General features: G+C 34.0%; 1 protein-coding gene across 8 annotated transcripts in view; it reads right to left on the reverse strand.

The window, feature by feature from the left end:
- Window positions 1-26303, reverse strand: part of Lrrk (Leucine-rich repeat kinase) — a 297360-nt gene that overhangs the window by 151297 nt on the left and 119760 nt on the right. For 7 of the 8 annotated variants that reach the window (XR_013032330.1, XR_013032331.1, XM_076517601.1 and 4 more), the window contains 4 exons: window positions 21407-21530; window positions 16666-16810; window positions 12907-14592; window positions 12442-12793 (listed from right to left, as the gene is read on the reverse strand). Coding sequence is in view for 6 of the 8 variants with exons in the window: in XM_076517601.1 (XP_076373716.1) it covers window positions 12442-12793; window positions 12907-14592; window positions 16666-16810; window positions 21407-21530 (2307 nt within the window). In the remaining 2 variants the exon portion in view is untranslated. The remainder of the gene's footprint in view (window positions 1-12441; window positions 12794-12906; window positions 14593-16665; window positions 16811-21406; window positions 21531-26303) is intronic. The other variant, XM_076517603.1, reaches the window with a different exon arrangement.

A 26303-nucleotide genomic window follows, 5' to 3' on the forward strand; every position in this document is an offset into this window, starting at 1 on the left:
CATTTTACATACAGGCAGAATTTTATGCATAATTTACACAATTCTGCACTAACTCAACTTTTGACTGATGAATTTAAAACATTTACTTTGTAGTAGAAAGTTAGTTACATAGCTTTTACAATGTCAATTTCTTCTCACTATTCTTTAACACATTCACTGCCACCACTAGTACTAATAACTCCTAGGGCCATTCAAGAGATGCTGTGAAGCAGTCACTGTGTCCCAAAACTCATATACCACAAGAAAAATTTGGATTTGAAACAAAATTGTCCATAACCCACCCATATGTCACATGGTCCATAACTAATAGTCAGTTGTGACTCACTAGTACAGCACTTGACAGCAAATGTGTTAGCAGTATTACTCGTTTAATGCCCATACATCATGCATGTTGTATTCAGTATAGGTATTTCTGATGATTTTTCACACAAGGTCTGACAAAAGACAAGTGATAAAAATTATTCCAAAAATGAAATAAATTACATAGTACATTCACCAATTCATTATGTTTTGTTATAATTACAAAAAGTTGTGTGACATTAACTAACTCATCATTGCACTATAAAATATTTTATTTATATCTCTCTCACATATTTATACTTGTATTACCTATCACAACATTCACACAAATTTCTTTCAGCACCTTTGGTAACCATTTTACATTGTTAATAATGAGTTAAATAGTTAATTCATAAACAACATTCAACTATGCCTTGCCAACACTTGCATTGGAAAAAGTTTATTAAAGTTACATACATAAATAGTTTGATTAAATAAAGTGTAAAAATATAAAATATTAATGAATTAATAAACATAATTATTTCATAATGTTGATTATCCAACATGCAAAGTAATTTTGCTTTGGAGATTAAAAACCTTTCTTTGAAAGTTGTCAGGTTTTGTTTGTGCAATTCCTCTATCCTCCTGAACCACCATCAAATATTTTTTGAATAAAACATTATTTTACATCTGTTATTTCATCAATCTTAACCCTATATGGTGCCAGTTGATTTGATCAACCTTGTGACCAACATAAAAGTTAGGAAATAAATCTAAAGTACCCTCTCTTTTGTTCTAGAATAAATGCAAATTCTCATAGGAAATCACAAGTACAGATTCCAAATGGACTAAACCTCTTAATTTTATTGATCTTTGAACTATGCCTGACTAAATATACACCAACACAAATTTAAAATTATATGATCCACCTGCAGCTCACAATGCTGTATTGAATGCTGTAATGTACAAGTTACTCGTCAGTACACCCTACGAAGATGAAACAAATGAAAAGTATTGTCTGTCTTTTGTCAGTAAAGAACATGAATCTCCAAAGCAAAATTACCAAGAATTTCGTCTAATCTCTTCACATCTATTTCTGATGATATAAAAGTGAAAGGTTGGTTTGTTTGGTTGGTTGATTTGGTATTTTATGACACAATGCAGCTAGGCTATCTGTGCCAAACATCTGGTAAAAAGTTAAAATTAAAGTAAATTTAGTAAAATTCATAAAAGGAAATTAAGGTAAAAGAAAACAAAGTTTAAAAAAACAAAACAAATAGCATAAAACCAATGTTTACATCTAGTCTACAATGTTAAGAGTAAAACTACAGTAATATAAGTTGTAAAGGGCTTTCTGTAGAATAATGGAAATATCATAACTTGCCAGGAAGACTAATAGGTAAGTACAAAAACCACCATCAGTCACCTGAAGTTGGCCTTTCCAGTTATTTGACATCACAGCCATTTTCTAATTTCAAATTGAACTAGATGAACTGTGATTTTTAAAAGGAAATTACATAAAAAAGGTCTAACTTATAAATTAAAAAACTTAAGTGGCATTAAAAAGATAAATGGGCTTTAAAAATTAAAAACATTTCCAAGGTGGACAGTGTCACCATCACCAATAACACTTTCTAACATTATGGACAAACCTTGGGACAAAACATGTTTAAAATGGAGCCCTCAGGAAGACAGTAAAATGTGGCTTATTGTGACCGAAGGATTACACAGAAATCACACTGGTGCATCAGTTTCAGATAAAAGAAAACAATGAGTTAAAAAACTGTGATCAATGCATAGTCTACTTAGAACAACTAACAACTTCCTCCAATCCTTATGGGAACAAGACGGCCAAAATCCAATATAGGGTTTTATTTGGAAAAGCTTGTTTTCGCATTGCTCACTCAAAGTCAACTGTCAGCTGGCACGGAGCCGAGCCTTGAATACAGGACCATTGTCCATGTGTTGGACAGGCACAATGGTGATAGTACCAGAGCAGATAGACTTAGCTGTGGTGTCAGCAAACTTTTTCCCGTGAATACTAATGTGGCCCAGTATCCAGAAAAACTGGATAGAAGTAGATGTTAAAGAGAAATTGGCCAGTCAGTTTTGAATATTGGCAGGAACAGGGTGTGAACTAACATGAAGCGATTCGAAAGCCAGTAGAAACTAAGTGAGTCAGTATAAATAGTGCAGTTTGAATACTGCTTTGCTTCTATGTGATTTAGGGTAAGAGAAATGGCATACAGTTCAGCAGTGAACACAGAAGCTGTAGAAGGAATTCTGCGTGCAACTACCGAACCACAACATATCATGACAAGGCCCACACAGTCACCTGATTTCAAACCATCTGTATAAATAGGAATGAAAGGATGGTTTCAAAGATATTCAGCAAATAGCAGGCAGTATTTCCAATCAGGAGTACCTACTTTTCTCAGATGACTTAAAGACAGGTCACAGTTGGGGACTGGAAGAAGCCATGGTGGGATGGGCTGACAAATGGATACAGCAATGTTAACCAAGGATAGACCCAATTCTTCCAACTGCACCTGGATACAAAGGCCAAAAGGAGCAATGGCAGACCATCTGTTCTGAAAAAGTATGGCCAATCAACGAAGAAAAACACAACCCCAGGTGAAATGCTTTGGTAAGGAACAAAGTTTTGAAGCATATAGTAAAGACAGCTGCAAACAGCAGAGGTGCAAAGAAGGTTCATGAGATTATGTAGAAGTTCCGAACAGGGGAAGTCCGGAAAGCCTCAATGCAGAGCCAAAGTCCTTGATGATGAATGGGGTCAGCATCTTTAAGGCCTATGTTCTGGCAGAGCTTTAGACCAGTGATCCATAGTTGAGTTTCAATCGAATAAGAGCACAATATATCTTTCACATAGAACATAGATCTGCTCCCCAAGTGGTGGAAGAAAGAACATGGAAGATGTTCAGTGCTCTTGTATATTTGACCTGTAGCTGCTTGATGTGTGGTATAAAGGTCAGGTTACAGTCAAAGATAAGCCCCACAAACTTTGTCTCAGGGACCACAGGCAGCACAACTTCACCAATACGGTGTTCAAGATCAGGGTGAATACCCCATTGGCTGCAAAAGTGCATGCAAATGGTTTTAGAGAGAGAGAAGTTAAAGCCGTTTGCTGTGGTTCCTGCAGTAAACAATTGAGGGAAGTCTGACATAAGATGTGAAAGTCGTCGACATGGAGCCCGTTTGCAAGAGTGAGAGGGAGTTGTTCAGTGATATCATTAATTTTTATACTGAAAAGTGTGACACTCAAAATACAGCCCTGAGAGACTTCAAGATCCTGTAGAAAAGAACGGGAAAGTGTCAAACCCACACGAGCTTGGAATCTCTTGTCCATTAAAACTTTTATAATAAAAATGGGCAAATGGCCAAATAACCCATATATATGGAGGTTCCCGATATGTCATACCTCCATGTTGTATCATAAGCCTTCTCAATGTAAAAAAAAACAGATACAAGATGTTGTTTGAGAAAAGTTTCAAGTGGAATCAGGTGGTATGCAGTGGAGCACTGTCTTCAGAACTCACACTAGGTTGGTGAGAGGAGGTTGTTTGATTCAAGGATATTGGTTCCAGGCATCAGGAAAAACATTCGCCAGCCAGATCCAGTTAAAAACAATCAGAGGAATAGCAAGAGATGCAGCATTTCATAGTGTACATCATCACGTCCAACAAATATGATGTCAGACCGATGAAGGGCCAGTTTGAATTCCATCAGTGTAATGGGGTGAATATAATCATAGAGACAATCAGCTTGAAATGAAAGAGGTGATTGCTCTGCTCAAGGCTTGATGGCTAAGAAGAAGGAAAAAAAAGCAGAAGTGCTAGATACCCAGCAAAAGCTTTCACCTGGAGCAAGATTGAGAGGGGGACAGAATTATATTGCCCATTGACCTTTCAAATCTTGTCCCATATGACTTTGGTACTGGTGGTAGAAGATATGCTGGTTGTGAACTTAATCCAAGACTCCTTCTGGCTTTGACATCTTACCCACTGAGCATGTGCGCGAGCCTGCTGAAAAGCGATGCTGTCCATCATGGACGAGGATATCATGGAAAACATGTCAAGGTTTTAGGAATACATTGAGCAGCTGCTTGTATAATACAGTCAGTTACTCTTGCCACACAGTCACCTATTGATAGCTTACAGACAATGGCAATATTACTCTGCAAGAGCAGTGAAAGTGAACTAGTTTGCCAGTTTCAGCTTGCACCAGGACACACGGGTGGGTGGCATCGACCATGGCCAGTCTCTCTCAAGAGTATAGGAAAATGATCGCTGCCTCTTGGATTATTGTCAACCCTCCAAGAAAAATGGGAAAATAATAAAGGGGAGCATATTGAGAGATCAATAGCAGTAAAGGACTGACTAGGTGCATGGAAATAAGTAGAAAAACCAGTATTAAAAAGAGAAAGGTTGTAATCAGAGAGCATACGCTCTACAGAGTGACCCCTCCCTATCAATATCAGGACTTCTCCAGAGGAGCTGATGTCCATTAAAGTCCCCAGGATGAAAAACAGAGACAGCAACTGTTCAATGAGAGCATCAAGGTCTGATTGATCATATGTCTCTCCAGGTGACAGGTTGAGAGAATAAACAGTGTTGGTACAACCCAAGGAAACACAGATGGCTACGGCCTCCAAGGGTGTGTCGGTGGCAAAGATAGGATGGGCACATGCTGATCAACCATCAGTGACACCCATCCATGCACTCGTCAATCACACAGCCTGTCATTTCTGTATAAAGAAAACCACCTAAAGATGACTGTATCAGCAGGTTTCAGAAATGTTTCTTGTAAGGAAAGACACACAGGATTATAAGAAGCAATCATTGTTTTGATGTCATCCAAATTAGAATGTACACCTTGACAGTTCCATTTATCAAGGTGGCCATATTTATTTGTGTAGATAAATTGGATGGAGAACCCTTCTGTTTACAACCACGTCTTTTTTCTTTACTGTCTTTATTTGAGGGAGATCTATGAACCTCCAAGGATCCTGCCCTGGGTTGATCGGGCAGAACTTTGCTGTTAAAAGAGGATTCCAGGGAATGAGGATGTGAATGAATGATCATTTTGCATCTTGGTGTGGGAAAAGATGTATCCAAGGAAATCCCTGTACCTGGAACCAAAAGAAGTGGATCTTGGGATTTGTTGGGATGTATGTAAGGAACAGAAATAGGTGTTGAAGTTGATTCATCAACATTTTTAACCATGGAGGGCAAAATACTTTTCATTTGGTTTGAGAATGATTCTTTTAGAAGCACAAAGAGATGTCTGTACTCTCACTGTAGTTGTGGAACAAAGTACAGCAGCATATGTCCAAGATGAAGTGGTGGACAACAACTTTTGCACCTCAGGATAAGAAGTGTTGTGAATCATTTTTAAATGCTGCACTTCTTTTTCTTCCAACAATTTAGGGCAAGAACAAAAGTAGGAAGAGTGAGAGCCATTGCAATTGATGCAAAGTGGGTCTGTTTCACACACATAGACATCATGGTTTTTGCAACTACAGCAAGCACACATCAAGGAACCTCAACATGATGACTTTGAGTGACCGAACCGCTGACACTGGAAACATCGGAGAGGGTTTGGAATATATGGCCATACCTTGCAACTAAGATAACCTGTCTCAATGGTGACTAGTGAACATGGTGATGTAAACATCAGAATGAGGATGTTGGTCGGAATCGTAATTCCATCTTTGCGAGTGGAGATACGTCTCACTGTGATTACTCCTTGAGTGGAGAAACCAGTGAGAATCTCCGACTCAGAGATGTTCTTCAAATCCCTCTCAACAATAACTCCTCGTAATGAATTCAAAGTAGCATGAGGTGTAACCTCAATAGGTATATCTGCAATCACCTTTGAATGCAAGAGGAGTTCACTGTGTTGAGATGTGGATGTTTCCACAAATATGTCACCAGAGCAAAGCTTCTTTACTGACTATGGAAAGTCAACAAGTCCCTCTAGTCCCATCTGAATGAAGAAGAGACATTTGCCCTAATGGTTTGTCTGAAAGTGAATGCAATATAAGAACAGGTGGTACAGATGGTGAGGATTGCTGCTCAGAATCTTCAAGACGTGGTCGTTTAACTATAGATTGTTTTTTTTCACTATTTTATTAAGATTTTTAATTGGAGTATCCATAATAAAAAAAGGAAAATTTCAATGCCCACTGACCCCACCCACTGTGAAGTCCTATGAGGGAATGCACTACAATGCCAAACAATGACAATGCAGTAACACCAGGGTTTTTGTGAGCACTATACCCACACACCAGCATCAGAATCAGTGTCCACAACACCTGTTGAGAACATCCAACACTGGTACTTGGTTAATACTAGCCCAAGTGGACCAGCCTACTTGCCCAAGGGGGAACACCCCAAGGCTGCCCATCTACAGGAATTCAAGGCCAAAGTGGTGTGATAGGGTTGGATCCCTCAACCACCAGGATCCTCTCCTCCTTTTCATGAGTTGCCACACACAGTAAACCCATGGGTGGATGTTTACATCCTGGAGGAGGTAAATTGAAAGAACAGAACCTTCCCTGGGAGGTCCCCTCACCACATACAGGAATCCAGACTGAGAGCAAAAGTGAAAGAAATTTATGATAAGACTTTGTACAAAGTTGAACACTAAAACTTAAGTATTAGGATAGTGATTAAATTTTTTTGTGGTTGGAAGTTAGTGTTAGTATAGATGTGACTGACTGCATGTAAATGTTTATGAGCATCCCATTTCCTATATTACTATGTAAAATGTGTAATAAATTACAGTATTTTTTTATTAATACTAAAATGTTGACACAAAAATTAATATTAAATATAATTAAAAACTAAATAAAATTATTAATATATTCTGTGATAAATGTAAGAATGCATTAAATAAATATCAAAAAGTATAAATTAAGAAAGTTTCTGATAAGTATTTTAGCTGAAAATTTGTAGTTAGAGTGGACTTAACTGGTGGTAGTTAGGAGTTATACAAATTAGTTTAGAGAATGGTAAATGGAGGTTAAGACTGATATACAGTGTATCCCTGCTGCAATGTGGGTTCTACTTAATAAGTTACTCTCAAACCTAGGGTACATTTTATATCCCACATTACAGCCTGTACCTTGGGGAATCTTTTGATTGGTGCAGCATTTTTTATTTTTGTTTATTACAAGTTATCATTCATCAGAAGTTTGGAGTTCCTGTTTTTAACACAGTTCTTTCTTTTGATTTTATTTTAGTTCAGTGTTGAGTATTAATATTCTATTATTTTCAAATGTCAGTTTTCTTCAACTATAGAACAATAAAAAAATTGGAAAAATTGTTTGCACTCATGACCATATTCACTTAGTCTCATCCAAAAATCATTTTTTATATAAGCATCTTGGAATACAACAAAATTTACAAATTACTATTCCGATACCCCAAAAATCCACTGTAATTTAGTAATTTAGCAGGTTTAATAATGAAATTGTACTTGGGTTAAAAAAAAATTTCTATTCACAAAATAGCCTTGATCATAATACTTCAAATTTTTCAATGATATAAGAGCTTTCTCTTTGAAGTAACTTAGGAATAGTGACAGAATTATGTATAAGAAATGTACAGCTTTCAAGTAGTTATAACATTATTGGTATATAAAAGTAAATATAGATAAACAAGTCTTTTCAAATGATAAGATAGTGGGTCGAGTGCAATATGGCAGATGTGCTAAATATCATGGCACCTCAGCAAACAGAAAAGGTAAGAGGCTCTTATTTTAAATTCTAGCATACCAATATTGAACATCAGATTTCTTATTTGTATGAAACTATATATATTGTATTGCAGGCATCATAAAATGTAAGCTGACCAAATCCATGTATCACATGAAACAAAATAAATCAATATTTGGCCAAGTAAAAAAATTAACTAACGTATAATACTGAAATTTGAATTATAATATACAACTCAAAGCCAAATTGACTGACATACACCTATAAAACAATAGTTAAATAACATGTTGATTTTAAGTCCACATATGTAATGACATACCCTCTGACCACTACCTGTCTCAGTAGGGTTCATATGAAATTATTAGTAAACTCACTATGTTAGCATTTTCTGTAAAATACTCCTATATACAGTCATATGATGTTAAAAGTATATCACATATCATTGTAGAAAAGACTTGTACCCTTTTTTAAAACTAGAATGAGACATCTAACATTAAGAATATTTTATGGCTAAGTATCATAATCTCAGACCTGCTGTTTGACCTGTAGAGCAATCTATGTATTATATTACTAATATGAAAAATTCACACTTGGTTCTATACCTACTCTTTTATAAGCATATTATAATTATCTTTTTTATAATAATACTAAACTGTATGTATGTCAATCTTTTTCCACTCCAGCAATTTCTGACAATATGAAGAAAAAAAAGCTCTCTATATCAGATCAATAAAGTGACATAAAAACTGGACTGTTTAAGGGATCATTGGAGTTGAATATCTGCACTCACAAATTCAAAATTTTAATACTCATACCCTCTAAAGCAGGGGTGTGCAACAGGCGGCCCGCGGGCCACAACCCGGCCCGCCAAGCCATTTAGTGTGGCCCTAGTTGTTGTAATCTAACCATGTGGCCTGATCTGTAATCCAACGCAAATGGAATATTTTTAAAAGCATCGATCCTACGGGATTCCCAGGCTTCGACTCGACAAACTTCTAAAATTATCTTTGCTAGAGAGGAGCAGGCCGAATTCGATTGGTCAGCCTCCTTAGGGCATGAATAGGTGACGTGCACTAGCACTATTGTCTACGACTCAACGTCATGTCCTGAACCTCGCCTTCGCCCGCTGGCGACAATGTTCCCTAACCTCTGCTGTCCGCCATTCATTATTGGTGAAAATTTTATTACCTTTTACAGTTACTACAAGAGATTGAAGGTAAATTGATTATTATTTAGCATATTGTTGTGACTTTACTGAATTTATTAAAATTTTTGCTTTCAGATGCATCTGATTCTATGTACAGTGTGACTTCGTTATTCGCGGAGGTTACGTTCTTTACCCTCCCGCGAATAGCGAAAAACCGCGAATATTGGATGCAGTTTTAAAACGTATATGTATGCGATTATATACTATATGAAATGCTTCCCAAACACTAATGATACTTATACTCATTGATGCAGTAATAATGTAGCAATATTGCATACTGTTATGTATTTCACTAAATTGTACCGTGCGTTACCGGGCTGTGCTTTGCCGTTTGCGTTGTTGGGGAAGCTGAGGCAGTCAGCCAATAGCAGTCCAATCTTGTTTGGTGAAGACGACAATTGATAAAACGGCTTGATTGAGTAAATACAACAGAAATCTCCTCGAAAAGCCCTTTCAGTCTCTGTGACCTACAAAAACGCAGTTCGCGCATAACCCGCGAATATGCAGGGCCGCGAATGGCGAACCGCGAATAGGCGAGGTCACACTGTATTTTGCTATTCTCAATTAATTGAAGTACCGGAAAGCTATGATCGGGATGCCAATTTAGAAACATGTGTTTCTGTCCATAAGAGGTTCCATGTGTAAATAAATTCTATGTTTTTTTTTCTACTTTGCTATTTTCGTGAGAATAATTTTTGTTTTGATTTCAGGGCTAGTAAAATGTCAGCAGTTAAGAAACGAAAAATTGATGATGAGGGAAGGTTATTCAACAGTGAATGGTGCACAAAATATCTTGTTGTCCCACATAATCAAGGTGTTGTCTGCCTCGTCTGTCAAACTACAATTGCAGTCATGAAAGAGTACAATATTAAGCGACATTACGCAACTAAGCACTCCTCCCAGTTTGATGAAATTGTTGGTCAGGCACGAAAGGACAAATTGAACATTTAAAACATCCATTGAAAAGCAACAAGGTGTTTTACCACTTTCAAGAAAAATTCAGAACTGGTGACAAAACTGAGTTTTAAGCTTTGTGAATGTATGGCAGAAAAGGAAAGCCTTTCAGTGATGGAGAATTTATTAAAATTGTTTAACAATATTCACAGAATATGCATGTCCAGAGAAAAAATATTTGGTGGAGCAAACTAGCCTTTCCGCTTTACTGTCTCACATGGGACAAAAGATCTTTCATAGGATATCAAAGAAACTTTGAAAGAGAGATTGAATTCATGTGAAGCTTTCAGTCTGGCTTTGGATGAAAGCACTGATATCAATGACACATCCCAACTTGTCATTTTCATCAGAGCTGTTACTGCAGGCTTTGATGTTTTGAAGAGTTTTTAGATATGGCAAGCCTTTCCTCCACAACCACAGGACAGGATATTTGTGAACAAGTGCTTAAGGTTGTAGAAAAGTTTGAACTGAATCCTTATAAATTATGTGGTGTTACAACAGATGGTGCTCCTTCCATGACAGGTAGGACAAATGGATTCACCAAGAAATTTCTAACTGCAATTGGAGCACAAGACGTAGTTGTAAGCCATTGCATTATTCACCAAGAGAGCTTGTGCACCAAAGTTCTGGATTTTGCAGAAGTCATGAAAAATGTCGTCCAATGCGTAAATTATATTCGAACACGAGGATTAAATCATCGACAATTTAAAACTTTTTTAGATGAGCTGGACAGTGAGTATTCAGATGTTTTGTACTTCTCTGCTGTACGTTGGCTTAGTAGAGCTGCTACTTTGAAGAGATTCTGGAATCTGCGAGAGGAGATTAAGTTCTTCATGGAGAGCAAACGTCAGAATGTGGACTTCTTGAGCAATGAGAACTGACTGAATGACTTAGCATTCCTCACAGACATTACACAGCATCTGTCTGATTTAAACTTAAAACTACAAGGGAAAAGTCAACTTGTGAATAAGTTGTTTGAGCATATTTATGCTTTTGAGAAGAAATTGGAACTTTTCCAGGTTCAGTTGAGAAGAGCCATATTGACCCATTTTACATGTCTTGCAACCAGGAAACTGGAATTTCCTAATCTGGATTGCACAAAATATGGAACCAGTGTACAAAAGCTGCGTGATGAATTTGCAAACAGATTTCCAGATTTCAGACAAACTGAAATTAGATTGAAATTGTTCGCTCAACCTTTTAATTTGGCAGTGGAAGACAGTCCTGATGATTGCCAAATGGAACTCATTGAACTGCAGGCTGACATGGACACTAAAAGGAAATTCTCTGAAAACAGTTTGCTAGACTTTTACAAACTCTGTGTATGTGAAAAGTTTCCCAATTTGTCCTGTCATGCACAAAGAATTGCCTCCCTTTTTGGTAGCACCTACTGCTGTGAGCAATTTTTCTCCAAAATGAAGCTCATCAAAACCAAATGTAGAAGTCAGCTGACTGATGAACATTTGACCAGTCAGTTAAGAGTGGCAACCACTTCTGTCAAAGCTGATATTGACAAGCTCTGCAAGGACTCTAAATTTCAAGTGTCGCACTAAAATGATCACTCATGCAAAAATATAAAATATTATTGCTTGCATTTTGAGAATTTTTTTTAATTTATTGTGCATGTACACGAATAAGCTTGTTTTTTAAGTGGCCCCGCTTGATTGATGAAGTTGGTTATATGGCCCACCGACGAAAAATGTTGCACACCCCTGCTCTAAAGGGTATCAAAGGAGCTAAAAGAGCTCTCATAAATGGTTTTACAGATTTATATGAAAATTGACAAAGATATGAGATGGTTATTTTGATCAACTCTTAAATTCTTTCAGTAGTAACCTTCATTTATAGATAAAGGTTTTTTTAAGGATTCTCAGGTTGCAAGATCTTATTTTAAAATTAATAAAAAGATGTAAATTGTTATTTAAAATAACATGTCCAATACTTGTTGCTTTGTTTCTGCTTCTTGTAATTTTTTACATATAATTTTCCATTGATTTACAGTATAATAATTTTTATTCTAAAACAGGTAATACTAATGGCCAGATTTTCTTCAGATTTATTGTTTAACTCCTCAGTTACAGATAACTTTGATATTAAAAAAACAATACAAAATAACAAATTGCAACCACGGCAAACTATCAATATCTTGATAAATTGTAGTAATAAAATTTGTTGCTTCATTTTCATGCATTCATTAATGCTGTTATGCAAGAATATTGCATCTACAAACCAAGATGATATTTAGACAAAAAATAAAACATACTAGATCCTGGAACTGGTGAAGGTGCTGATGGTGTTCTACTAGGAGATTCATTTTCTGAAAGGTTATAGCATACTATTTCATCATGCATCCCCTCATTCTGAACTGTTTTTAGAGTAGGCCAGAACTGTATCATATTATGAGAAAGATCTAGATGTTTCAAATTAGCTGGGTAGTTTTTCACTGGTCCCATTTCTCTCAAACAATTGTAACTCAGATTTAGTCGAGCCAAGCTGAGTGCAAAGCAGGCAAGAACAGGAGGAATAACTTCAAATGCATTATGAGATAGATTTAAAGATGACAGTTGACAGTGTTGATCTTTATCAAGTTTACTATCCAATGGAACATCAACTACCTAGAATAATTTCAAGAAAAGAAATAGGTAAATAAGAAATATTTTTGTTAAAGTTTGTTAAAAAAAATAACAAAAGTAAAATACTGCAAACTTTAACAGAATAAAGTACAAACCTCTACAGAGCGACTCCAAATGTTATGATGAAGCAAGTCTTCACAACTTCTGGACATTTGAGAATTTCCTCGACTAGCTACAAGAGGAGTAGTCTTTGAACCGTAACTCTCAGATTTTAATACAGTTGGTATATTTTCCTGCACGATTAATTCTAAACTAGTGTGATGAAGACTTGACTCAGATGATGATGTAAACTGGTCCTCCAATCTCTCCTTATAAACAGCTGCATCAGGCTGATATGAAGGAAAACATGGGAGGCTCTTCAGCAAATTCAATGATAAATTTAGCTCTCTAAGTTTGGGTGAGCTCCACACCTTAAAGGGTAACATCTGGAGTTTGTTATTAGACAGATCTAAAATAATCAAAGAAGGCAACTGAAAAATACCTTCAGGGACATTATCTAGTCTGTTTTCTTGGAGGTGAATCTCCTCTAGAACTGAACAAGTCCAAGTAGCTGGAAGTTTGTATTTTGAAGGTAATTTCTGTGAAGATTTATTGGGTAAAACTGAGCCACTCTGGCTTTTAATCTCAATATCAGGTAATTTCTCCACTTTGTTCTGAGACGCATTTAGTACCCTAAGGGAAGGCATTTGAAAAATACAAGCAGGCAACTCTGTCAGTTCATTATTTGATATGTCAAGCCTTGTAATAGCAGAAAGAGCCATAGAATGATTATGTGGAGACAACTTGAGTTTAATGTTTAGAGACACACTAGCATCAATAATCCATTGTTCTTTCACAAACTGCAAGCAGCGTTGACTATGCCAATTGATCATAACAGGGATTGTAGGAAACATGGAGCTAAAGGTGACACCACCCATCAACCCACCTCCTAGCTGGGTGGAAGGAGTGATATCTAAAATCTTCTTGTTAATTTTGTACTCAGGGTCTTGGTGAGCTTTCAGTGTCAGAAGCTTTGAAATTATTTTTTCATCTTCCTCTTTTGAAGCTACTTTCAGAGCACTGCAATCATCATCACGAGCCCCATACCTAACAAGAAGATCCACCATTGTTAGGTCTCTGTTTTTACATGCTTCCACAAGAGTTGAGGAGCCTGAAAATACATAATTTTCATCCTGAGCATGGTTCAAGTCTTCTTCAGATAAAGCAATTCTAAGATTTGGATTAGCTCCATTCTGGAGCAACAAAGAAGCAATTTTACATTGTTTGTGCTTAACAGAGACATGCAGTGCTGTTTCTGTGTTGTTAGCACAGTAAAGGTCAATATCTAATGGGGAAATATATAGTTCTGTAGGTTGCACAGGATCTTCTAGATTGTTTCTAAGACTCAATTTGGCTAGGATGTGTTGTAATCCACCACCAAATTTACCTGGACTAGTCTTTAAATCAAGATTTTCTTCATGCTTGTTTTGTGAATCAATGATATTTTGTTTCAATTTTTTTTTCCCTCGAACTCTATACTTCACTAGAGTATCAACAAGTCTCAGATTTCCAACATAACAAGATAAATACAACACTGTCTGTTCTGCTACATCCTTGGCATTAATATCAAATGGAAGATTGTACTCCCAAGTTCCACTTTTATCTATAAATTTCTGCATAACATATGATGGATAAGGAAACTTCAAAAGAAGCTCAAGAACATGACAATGACCATTGATAGCAGCAGCGTGGATTGGCAACCAATGTTCTACTGTTGGAACTTGCACCAATTCAGGAAATTTCTAAAAGAAAGAAAATATATATGTAATCAATTTACAGAAATTCCTAGAGTTTATGTCCAAATATATATTCAGTTTCCAAATATATGCTGAAACTCAACTTCCAACTTAAATTAAAATTTGATTTTCATGTTTCACAGTCTATTACCAACTTTTAAATACTTAAAAACTGTTAATTTAGAATCTTTTGGTATTTATAATATTAAACAGATAGTTCAGCAAATTTAATAACTACATAGAAAGTACAAACCTACAAAATTTTAACTAAATCTTTGAAGTTCATACTCAACAGATGTCTGAAACATTATTAGTTAATTTACTCTTTTGACTTTGAGGTTAATGAATAAATTAGAAGGCTAACCTGAGTTTGATATAAGTATAAAACTTCTATTAGTTGTGATGATTCTACTTAACCATAAATCTTAAATTATTATTAATAAATTCAATTTTTGTTTAAATTTCAATAAAGTACTAGTTAATCAGTCTTAGATAATAGCTAGCACATCTGATTATTTTCATTAGAAGTTAAAAACATCAAAATGCTTCCAAATACAAAGTTTTCCAAATAATATAAATCAGATATAGTTATTACATTAAAACTGATCATCTTAAAGTTTAATGTTTCAAAACAAACAATATTTCTAACATGACCACACACTGGTAAACATATATTAAGTTTTAAAAATCAATCATGTAAGTTCTTCATAAAACCTTTCCACAAAAGAGTAAAGTAATAATCCTGCAATTGTAATTGATACTTTTGCAGGTGGAAAGACAGAATATCATATTTAAGAATATCCTATACGTAATTATAAGTTCATAAGTTCAACCATCAGATGATTAAAGGTACACAGGAAAGACAATGCAAATTTAGTGATGAATAAAAAAACTGAGTACGTATGATTACACACTTGTCGAATTTGATAACGACACACATATTTAAAATTCTTGCTAGAGGGCATGATTAGAAAAGTTTATGCATAAAAAAAAGACATTACCATGAAATTAAAACCAGAACTGAACAAGATGGACTGAACAACTAAATTATAAGAAATAATATAAAGAAGTATGATCTGAAGTCATAGCCTATTTAGATTTAATTCCAAACAAACAAAAAATCAGCAATGGCCAGAATGTTTTTTTTGATACTGTGACACATTCAAGTTTAATATATTCAGGTTATCTCACATAAATTCAAAAGCTTTACATGGATTTGCATAAGAACTGATAACTTGAATGGAACTTTTTTCTGGAGGCACAAACTACATTCAAATTAAATCAAAAGACTCTGTCATGTATAATATATATATATTACATATATATATATTCAAAATCTGATTAAGACTCATATGGGAATAATTTTAATGCATCCAAGTAAACAGGTTTTATCTAGAATCATCACTTAAAAAAGGTAAAAAACAATTTTTTTAACATTACTTTGGCACAACCTAAACTTAGTGTGGGGGGACCTTTGAGCCTGAATGTTGGTGGTGCCAAAGTAATGTTAAAAAAAATTGTTTTTTACCTTTTTTGAAGAAATCAATACAAAGTACCTAACAAATTTGGGAAAAAAACTGTACTTAAAACAAACTTCTAAAATCATAGATTTTAGCAATTTTAGTAGCTTCACCCTTGTATGCTGGCTTTATTATGACACTGTTGTTCGATTTAAGATTGTTTCATGCATTTCTTTTGTTTTGGTTAATGTTATTAGGACACTGGTTTAAAGATTCTAAGGTCTGTATCATGTTATTTTATACAACTTTAATTTTAATACTTCCACCCTTCTCTGCTGGCTTTATTATGATACTGCTGTTCGATTTAAGATTGTTTAAAGCCTTTCTTTCATTTTGGTTAATATTATTAGGATGCTGCTTGGAAGATTTTGTGATCTGTATTATGTCATTTTCTACTGCTTGGATCCAAAATCACAGAAATATTTCAAATAAAAGTATACCCATAGTGACATCCAAATATTTATAATAATATAAACATCTTTTAATTATTTATAATGAAAATAAATATTTTTCACATCACATATACACATCTCTGACTAAAAACTAAAAGACAGACTACCTTTAGCAAGATTTCAGCAATGGTTTTCCTACCATAATAGCAGGATATGTAAAGAGGTGAATACTTTGTAACTGGATGAATTCGACCATCAGCTCCATGATCTACTAACAAACTAACAATCTCCTTCTGGCCATCCTCACAAGCCCTATAAAATAATATAATAAAACATAAGCACTAAACTTAAGACTATCTTTCAATATTAACCTTTTCACCATGAGTAACCTTTACCGTGCACAGTACAAGAATTTAGTGTATGGCATTCAAAATTATATTAAACTAATTTTTTTCCTTTTACTATTTAATGTATTATGAGTTAATAATCCATATTTTAATAGTATGCAAGTTTTATGTTCTTAATTCTGTAAGACCATATTTTTTTAAAACTCTAGAATTCCTTTCAGTGTTAACCCTATCACCATATGTATCTCTTACCACGCATAACACAAAATTTTAGTGTCTATACAATCAAAGTGTTATTAAATTACTTTTTCTTTGTGTTTTACCAATTAATATCACTTAAACTCTGAGCTTATAATTCATATTTTGAAAGTATACAAGTTCAGTTTTTAACTTTATAAGGCAGTATTTTTAAAATATCCTCAATTTTTCTTGTGTAAGATATGTGACACATTTTATATATACGTCTTTTTTTCTATTTTATTCAAAATCCCTTCATGCAGTATGAAATTAAATGTAAATTACTCACTATAAAAAAATCAACGTTCAGATAAACCATAAATTTAACAGTCTTCAATTTTGTTTCATAATAATGCCATCAAATAAAATATCAGACCCCTGCTACCACACTCACCAGTCACATCCTTGCTTTAAGGAGTTGTTTAGTTCTCTCTTATATTCAATTAATTATTACCTATAACCAGTAGAAAACCACAGTTTTCATCTATCAAATGACATATTATATTACATTGTGACCTGAAAAGATAATCATCAATTTCACTTGCACTACAGGCTATGTTCCCATGTTGGATGAATTTGTAAGAATGCCTTAAGTTTAATTGAGTCTCACAAATTTTCAAATTTTGTGATTAAAAAAAATAATAATAAAATGTAGCTTACAAATATTAATTTTAAGGCACAAAAACCAGATCAGTTACACAGACAGAATATTTCACTATAATTATACAGCTGGTTATAAGTAGGTTAAATGAATTATGTTAGAAAAAAACATAAATGTTAATTCCAGTCTATCATTCAATTTAGCACTTGTAACTGAGTTCTAATTATTTTGGTTAATTACAACCCTCATCAGTAATCCCCTAAAAAGTCAAATAAAAAGAATAAGACAAGGCTTTATATAGTAGAAAACAGCATATTATGTGTATGGTGTTTCAAAATGTTTTTTTTATTTACACAGTATTTCTAAATTTATTAGTTTTTGTGAATTATTCAACCAGACACTTTATTTCAAATATTTACAAACAAAAATAGATTGGGTTTCACATTTAGAAATGTTGTAAAGTAATCTTACAATTTAAACAAAAGTTAAATGCCACAATGATTGCTCCATAGACTCATATATCTTTGGCTTTGTCCTCCTATCATGTCTGCCAGAAGCAAGGTCATATTCATTCTAAGGAACGATACAGAGAATTGTACAAGTTATGATATGAGGGTTTATCCCTCTTTAACATAATTCCTTAACATTATTGTTGATGGGGTAATCTAAAGATTGTAGAGCATCACACTAAGATCTTAGTCTGAGTTTATAGTAGAGAATTTCAGTCATCTTTATTCATTTGTGTCTTGTGTGGACATGCAGTGTTCCTTTTCTTGTCCTTCTTTTATAAATGTTTTTTAAAACTATCTTCTCTTTAACAGCTAGATATAATCTTATTATGAATCAAAAGCCAGTTAGATGGGCAACAACATAATGACACCACAATGACAGTGTATAATTAACAAGTTTTGTTACTTGTATACTAATGTTAGTACTTACCTCTCTGATTGGTTGCCTGATTTGACCAAGCTCATGATTCCAAATTAACCAAAGGCTTCCACTCTGTAACTTTTTAATATGTTTTATGTATTTTCATTAAACGTAAAAAGCTTGCAGTAACATAGTCTTTTGTAGGACCAAAATAAGATTAACTAAGTATTTTTATTAAAATTTGTTCTTTGTTCAGTGTCAGTTGCTCTGAGTAAAAACTCATATTCTTGTTAAGAATAATTTTTTTCTTTAAATTGACAACTGATAATTTCATTTGTGTAATTTCTAAAACATTTTAAGTAAATATAAAGCATTTTGTTCCGTACAACTTTATATTTTACATGTCATTTTCTACCCTAACTTAGTACCCAATTTGATCAATCTGAGTGATCTTGTAACCACCTCAAAAAATATGAAATAAACTTAAAATAACATTTTCTTTTTAGAATGACTGAAAATTATAACACAAAACTACAATTACTTATCCTAAATAGCTTAAAACTAATTTTATTATTTCATTGCCCTTTGCACCTTTTCTAACTAATATTGTAACCACACGAGTTCCAAGTCGCTCAACGAACATGGAACTCATATTATATATTAAATTATATAAAGATCAACATGCTCACAAGCAAATTTCATGATAAATTTTTCATTACCTTATTTAATCTAACCTAACAAGTTTCTAATTTTATTTATTTTATTATAACAAGAAATAAGGTAATTACTCAAGTCTTCTCGTTTTTTTGCTCTCAACTGCCAATAATATTTAAGCCAATTTTTTTCTATTAATGGTACATGACCTTTAATAACTTTAATTAAATACTGCATCTGAAAACACAGAATAATTATATTCAAAAGCAAAGAATGTCCTATAACTTTCATAATATTTCTTGCTTTTAAAGTACATGCTAAGATCCCTTAAAAATTCAGGTAAACTTGCCAATGTAAATACCATAGCAAAAAAACTTTAAACTGGCAATTCTATATGCAGAAAATAATACATCAATTGATAGATTGAAACTTTAGCTTTCTGCCGGTTTTATATATTGTAGTATGAAACATCAGACAGAACTACAAGCAATTTCTGAAAGAAAGGATGTGATAGGTGGGTATGCCATGTGGGTCTAATTTTCAAGTTAATTTTTCATAAATAAATCAAATTGAAGGCTATAAAAATTAAGAGTTAAAATTTATACAGTATTAAAATTTGATTTATTAACTAAATTTTGATGCCAAGTTCATTCATATACAATGATAATAAAGTAGTTTAATTAAATTTTGAACACACTCTCTTAAAAGTCATGACATGCACACTTTGAGCTGCCCATGGCAAGAAGGATAATTTCTTGTACAAATTAATTCTAGTTTCCTTTCAAAAACTAGTATTTTGTTAAAACATACAACTTTCATTCTGATATCAATGCACTTGAATTTCACAAACTAGTTATCAAGTTACATTTCTGTTCTGTGACTAAAGGATTTGTTTTCTGCACTGTAATATCTCTAAAACTTGACTGACATGGAAAGGAACTCTCTAATAACATGTAGAATTATGATGAAGAGAAAAAGGCTGTGGAGAGATGGGTAACAACCTGAGAATACAACAAGAACTAGAAATAGTGGGCAAGCTCAGGATGAGGGGATTAACTCATATAAAGATCAATCTCTTAGCAGATAACACCAGAGAAATCCAATGACAGGTCACCACCACCTGCAGCCTATGAAACAGTGCTAGAAGAGTGATACCAGAAGTGGTAAAGTGAGCCTCAGAATTTATTATTGAAATACATAAATCAAGTAAAACTGTTTGAGATAACATCTGCAAAAGTGTGACACAAAAAAAAAGGACTAGGAAATTGAGTTAAAATAAAATATTTCTTTAGTATAAAGAAAAAGAAACATATTTTAAAAATCCCACTTTAGAAATTAAATGGTTAAAATCACAAAAAACCTTCACACAAAGAGCACTAACAGAAAAACTGTCTGAACCAGCGTACTGCCAAATGAGAAATAATAGTTTGAAAGAACTGAATACAGGGAGTCACTTTGTGAGGCTACTGCATGATGATTTGCATTCTAATCGATAAATTACAATGGTGGAAAGATACAAGGCTTGTGGCATGCAGAAAATTTGTTTCTGCATATAGAGAGCAGCACTGAACAAAACAATTTATGTGAGTGGATGTAACGTTCCATACAGGATTTTTTTTTGTACAATCATTAAAACTTACTATGAGGTTAATTCATTTTTATCTATTTTTTTCTTTACTTCCTGCAAATGGCTGTTGAAGCTTTAGTTCCCCCTGCCCTTGCTGTTAGTACCTATGTATCACACTATCATTGTACCTGTGACTCAAAGGAAACAACTATTAAAACTACAACCTTAGTATTTGGCTTCTAGGTTGGACCATTCATGTTTAATTTTAAGATCTAATTTTATGAGGGGATACCCTGTGAAAAAAAAACAGTGTTGTCACACTTGAAATAACAGTATTTGATAGAGATGTTTTTGATGCCAAAACTTATGGATTGAAATTTTTGTCAAGTTTCAATTCCAACGTAGCTCTACTTCCTTTTAGCTATTTACAACATCTCTCTCATCTCATTCCAAAATATTTTCCCAAAGATTTCAAGAGTTTGCCATTATCAGAGTGACACTGAATTATTAACGTTCTTCTTCTTTTTTTTCTTCTAGAATTTACACATATATTAATAATCAATCAGAAACTCATTAACACATTAGGAGTTTTGTTTTCATCATAAAGTTAAACAAACAAACAGGTAACATACTTAAATAATAGGGTGCTACATCCATTTGGTGTTGTGTTAACAATCACTTCAGCATCTGGACCTGCTTCTCGAAGTATCTGTTTTGCCTTTCCAACGTTGCCAGTTTTACAAGTTTCTTGAAGACCTAAAGCACATTCAAGAACCTTTAAGTAAACTATCAACTGAAAAGCAACTAAAATAGCAATTCTAGGTAATATAAATTAATTTAGACACACATTAGAGAAAGCTGGAACATTAAAACACCTTTAAGTTAATTATCAACTGAAAAGCAACTAAAATACCAATTCTAGATAATATAATTTAATTTAGACACACATTAGAGAAAGTTGGAACATTAAAACATAGTATTTCATTGCAAATTTGAGGTCAAGTACAGATGTGTATATAACTCATTGGCATTTTGCAAATTTAACACAGGTCCATAAAAACTGTCCTCATGACAAACATGAAACCATGGTAAAAAAACTATATATATATTTGAATCACTTTTATACCAAAACTTGTAACAGAAGAAAATGTGTACTACAAGCATTTTTAGCACAACAAGCATAAAAGTATAGTGAAATAACAGGTAACCTAACTTTTACAACATACAATACTTTGATTGTAATAACAATGACAGGTTGCATGGATAGCACTAGTCACTTTGAATAAATATGACATTTCCTGAGAACTCTGAATTGTATTTGGATGGCCTAAACAGGACTTTGAAAGAGAAGCAGCAGAAAGAAGTAAAACTGACAGTTTCATGTAAGAAAAAGCAAGTAGACACACTTTGTTCATGCTTAGTATCATATTAAAGACTGTTTAATTTGCATTTCACTTTGTTTACAATCTCATCATTTCATGTACATTAGAACTTAATTATTAAATATTTAATATTATTACCACACGAGTGATATCTTGAACAAATCTTCAGTTACTATGTATAACTGTATAGCAGCTTGAAGGTTAACTTTGTTTTACCAGAATGGAAAGATAAAATATTTTGTACTGTGACTGCAAGATATCATACTACATCATTAGTTATAAGTGCTGAAGTGTGTACTATCCTTTGTTTTTCTAAATTGTCTTAGATAAATATTAAAAGTCTTTATAGTTTAGGAAAAAATATTTTTAACAACTTGAAAGACTTACATTCAAGATATAAAGTCCAACACCTAGAAGTACATTTGTCAGAAATAATTCATGGGTCTACAAGAAGTTCTATTCTAGTTGGCAGATATTCTCCAATGCTACATTTGTTCATAACTTTTATCTCACTATAACCAATGACTCACAAAGAAGAGCCACCAATATCTGGTGCACACAGAATGGCTGTCCATTCTCTTTGTTAGAAACTCAGTGAAAGGAAAACAGAGATCACTGAGAATCATTGTAGTAGCATGGTATTTAATGAGCCTCAGATCAAGTGGAGAAGTATGTACAGTACTCCCAGATTTAAACCAGTTGATAGTAATAAAACCCCAGCTATGGTCAAAGCCACCTAATAAAATCAAACAGAGACTGTCAGTATCAATAGTAAACAATCTCCACCAACTAAAAGGTGAGACAGCAGGCACCATCTGGAAGGGTGTGAATCATGAAGCACTGGCAATATTCATTGGGCTGACAGGTGTACTGTTAAGAGAATCATGGATCACAGAGGACCTTAGGGCTGACTGGTATTATATATAGATGATTATAGAAGATAAAGAAATGTCATATAGGAAATTAGGATACACAAAGGGATTTATGAAAAAAATATGAACCAAAAATGTCTGAAAGCATAAAAAGGATTTTTAGAGTACATTAAGGGTAAACAGAATATTTGGATGGGAATAGCACCCTAGAGGAAAAATGAAAGAAGGCTTGTAACTATCTAGTGATTATAAATAGAAAGTTATTAAATTTTGAATTTTCTTCAGTTTCTCCCAATGAATACTAAAGTTTAGAGAATGGTAAGGCTTCTGGGAAAGATAATCTTTCCCTGATGGTTTTAAAGAAGGTCAAGGACTGGAGATGTGAGTCACTTGCCACAATTTTGTGTATGTGGTTGAATAGTGGACAAGTACAACAAGTAACAAAAGCTGTCCCAGCAATTATAAGCCTATGAGTCTTACATAAGGAGAGGGAAAAGTTCTGGAAAGTCTGCTAAAAAAAACTTTGCAAAGTTATTTAACAAAGTATTTTATCCAATAGTCAACATGGTTACACTAAGGGAATATCTTGCTTTGAAAATGTCACAGAATATTTAAATGATGGAAAAGGTGTAGACTTGGTGTATTTGGATTTTCATAAAGAAAGTATTTGACAAAGCACCAGATAAAAGGCTTGCAAAGAAACCTAACTTTATAGGTATGGGGAATAAGTTAATTAACTGGATAAAGACTGGCTTGATCAAAGAAAGCAGAGGATTATTATAAATGGTTATCAGTCAAACTAGATTAATGTTATAAGTTGTATACCTCAATGCTAAGTTCCATTGCTTTTTTTGATTTACATTAATAACATAGATGAAGGAACAGTCAATAAGTTACTTAAATTTGGTGGTGATATCAAGATTTTTAGTGCTGCTGGCCATGCTATGAAGAGAATGCTATTACTTTACAAAATGATTTAGATCATTTAGTGATTTAGGCAAATAAATGACAGATGGGATTTAGTTATATATATGCATGATATTGAATGTGGTTTATCATAATTTGTATTATATGTATAATATAAATGGGAATAACCTTAACATTGTCATGAAAGAAAAAGAACTAGGTGTAATGCTTAATCAGTCTCTTAAATCATCCAAGCAGTGTGCTGTTGCTAACATGATTTTAGATTGTATCTACAGAAATTTTGAACAAAAGTTTAAAAAGATTATAATTTCATTGTATAGATCACTGGTTAGGTCATATTTGGAGTAATGGATTCAGTCTTGGGCTCCTTACCTTAGAAAAAACATTAAATTCTTGAAAAGGGTTCAGAGGAGGGTTATTAATATGATACCTGGGATAGAGATGTTGTCAGATGAGTAGAGATTAGCATCCTTAAAATTGTTTCATCTTGTTAAAAAGAGGAGTTAAGAGAGGAAGTGATGGAAGTGGTTAAGACTGTTGAACAATACCAGTGAATGAGCTTGTTGAATGCACCTCATCAATCTACCATCCTAAACCATGGACCTGTGATGGCTGGAAGTCTTTGGTCCTGATTACAATTTAATGTGAATGAAGAAAAACAGGTGACTACCAACATCCAAAGGCACAGTGAATAACATAATTTGGGCCATTCATTTTTTGAAATTTTTCAGACAATTGTTTGTAATAACTGGGCTATGGAACAAGCTGTGCAATATCTGGTTCTCAGTTGAGACAGTTTTGCCATGGACTCCATCGAGCACTTGAATAATGAGCAACTCTGGGACTGTGAAACAGTTACTATCGACTTACTCCTGAGGTTTGACCTCATGAAAAGTTGAGAAATTCATTAAGCTGAATTTAAGACTCAGATATGTGTACCAAAGAAAGTTAAATCCATTATGCAGTTGATAGACACAGTTTGTATGGTAAGAATTATAATGGAATGGCCTCTGCATATTATAATGTTATTCTTACTGGCAGGTTTATGGAATGGATACTTAGCAAGACAATGTGGCATCAGTTGGATGAAAGGTATCCTTGTATTCTTCCTGAGAGAGTTTCTCTTGCAATACAGTATCAAGTAGTGACTTAAGCTGGTCACTAAAAAGGAAATCAGATTGCACCTCACAAACAATCAAACATCCAAGAAAGCTTGGCTTGATGAAGAGTTTGACTAAGCATACCCTTTGATGCACTATTAATCACCTGGTGGATCCTGTGTAATAAAACAGAAGTTACAAAAGGAGTAGTAGTACATACTCTTCTCAAACATAATGGAGCAATTACACAATGGCAGCTTGTGAAAACCAAAAACTGTAAGGAAATAAAGTGAGTTCGTTCTTGCGAATATCAACATGGGCAGGTATTCAGAAAAACTGGATACTAATAAAACTAACAGAAGAAAGAGAAAAATGTGCCAGCCATTCTTGAAATTCAACAATATCAGAGTGAAAACTAACACTAAGTAATAACAGGGCCAGTAGAGAGCTAAGAGTGTCAGTGTAAATAATACAATCAGTGTACTGCATAACTTCTACACAATCCAGGGCAAGAGAAATGGCATACAAATCAGCAGTAAACACAGAAAGTATAGAATGGATCCTGTGAGCAACCACCAAGTCACAACAAACTATGGCAGAGCTCACAGAGTTATCTGATTTTTTAACCATATGTATAAATGGGAATAACAGGATAATTCAATATCTGTTCAGCAAAGAGAAGACTATACTTCCAATCAGGAGTATCCAGCTCCTTCAGGAGACTCAAGGAAAGGTCACAGATGGAGATGGTAATAAGCCATAGCAGAATGGGCTGATCAGTTAAGATAGTAGCATCATCCAATGGCATACTCTATTCAGCCAGCTACACCTGAATATGAATGCCAAAAGAAAAAAAAAAGAATGGCAGACTGTCTATTCTAAAAAAACATAGCCTACTAAAGAAAGAAGACACAACCACAGGTGGGATACTGTGGACAAAACTGAAGTTTAGAAGCATACTACAGAGAAAGTTGTAAATAGCAGAAGTTAAGAGAAGAGTCTTGAGACTCAGTGTACTAACTCTGGACTGCAGAAGTGCTGAAATCCCTGTGTAGTGTTGAAGCCACTGATGGTGAATGGGGTTCAGCATCTTCAAGGCTGAGACCCTGATACAACCATAAATCAGACAAACATAGCTCAGTTTGGAGTAAATGAGGGTAGAAAAGATTTTGAGCATGGAAGAGAGGACACAAAAGATTTTTAGAGCCCTGGTACTCTTGACACAGAGCTGTCTGATGTGAGGAGAGA

This window comes from Tachypleus tridentatus, chromosome 8 (genome assembly GCF_004210375.1).
Source record: "Tachypleus tridentatus isolate NWPU-2018 chromosome 8, ASM421037v1, whole genome shotgun sequence".
Classification (NCBI taxonomy): Eukaryota; Metazoa; Arthropoda; class Merostomata; order Xiphosura; family Limulidae; genus Tachypleus; species Tachypleus tridentatus.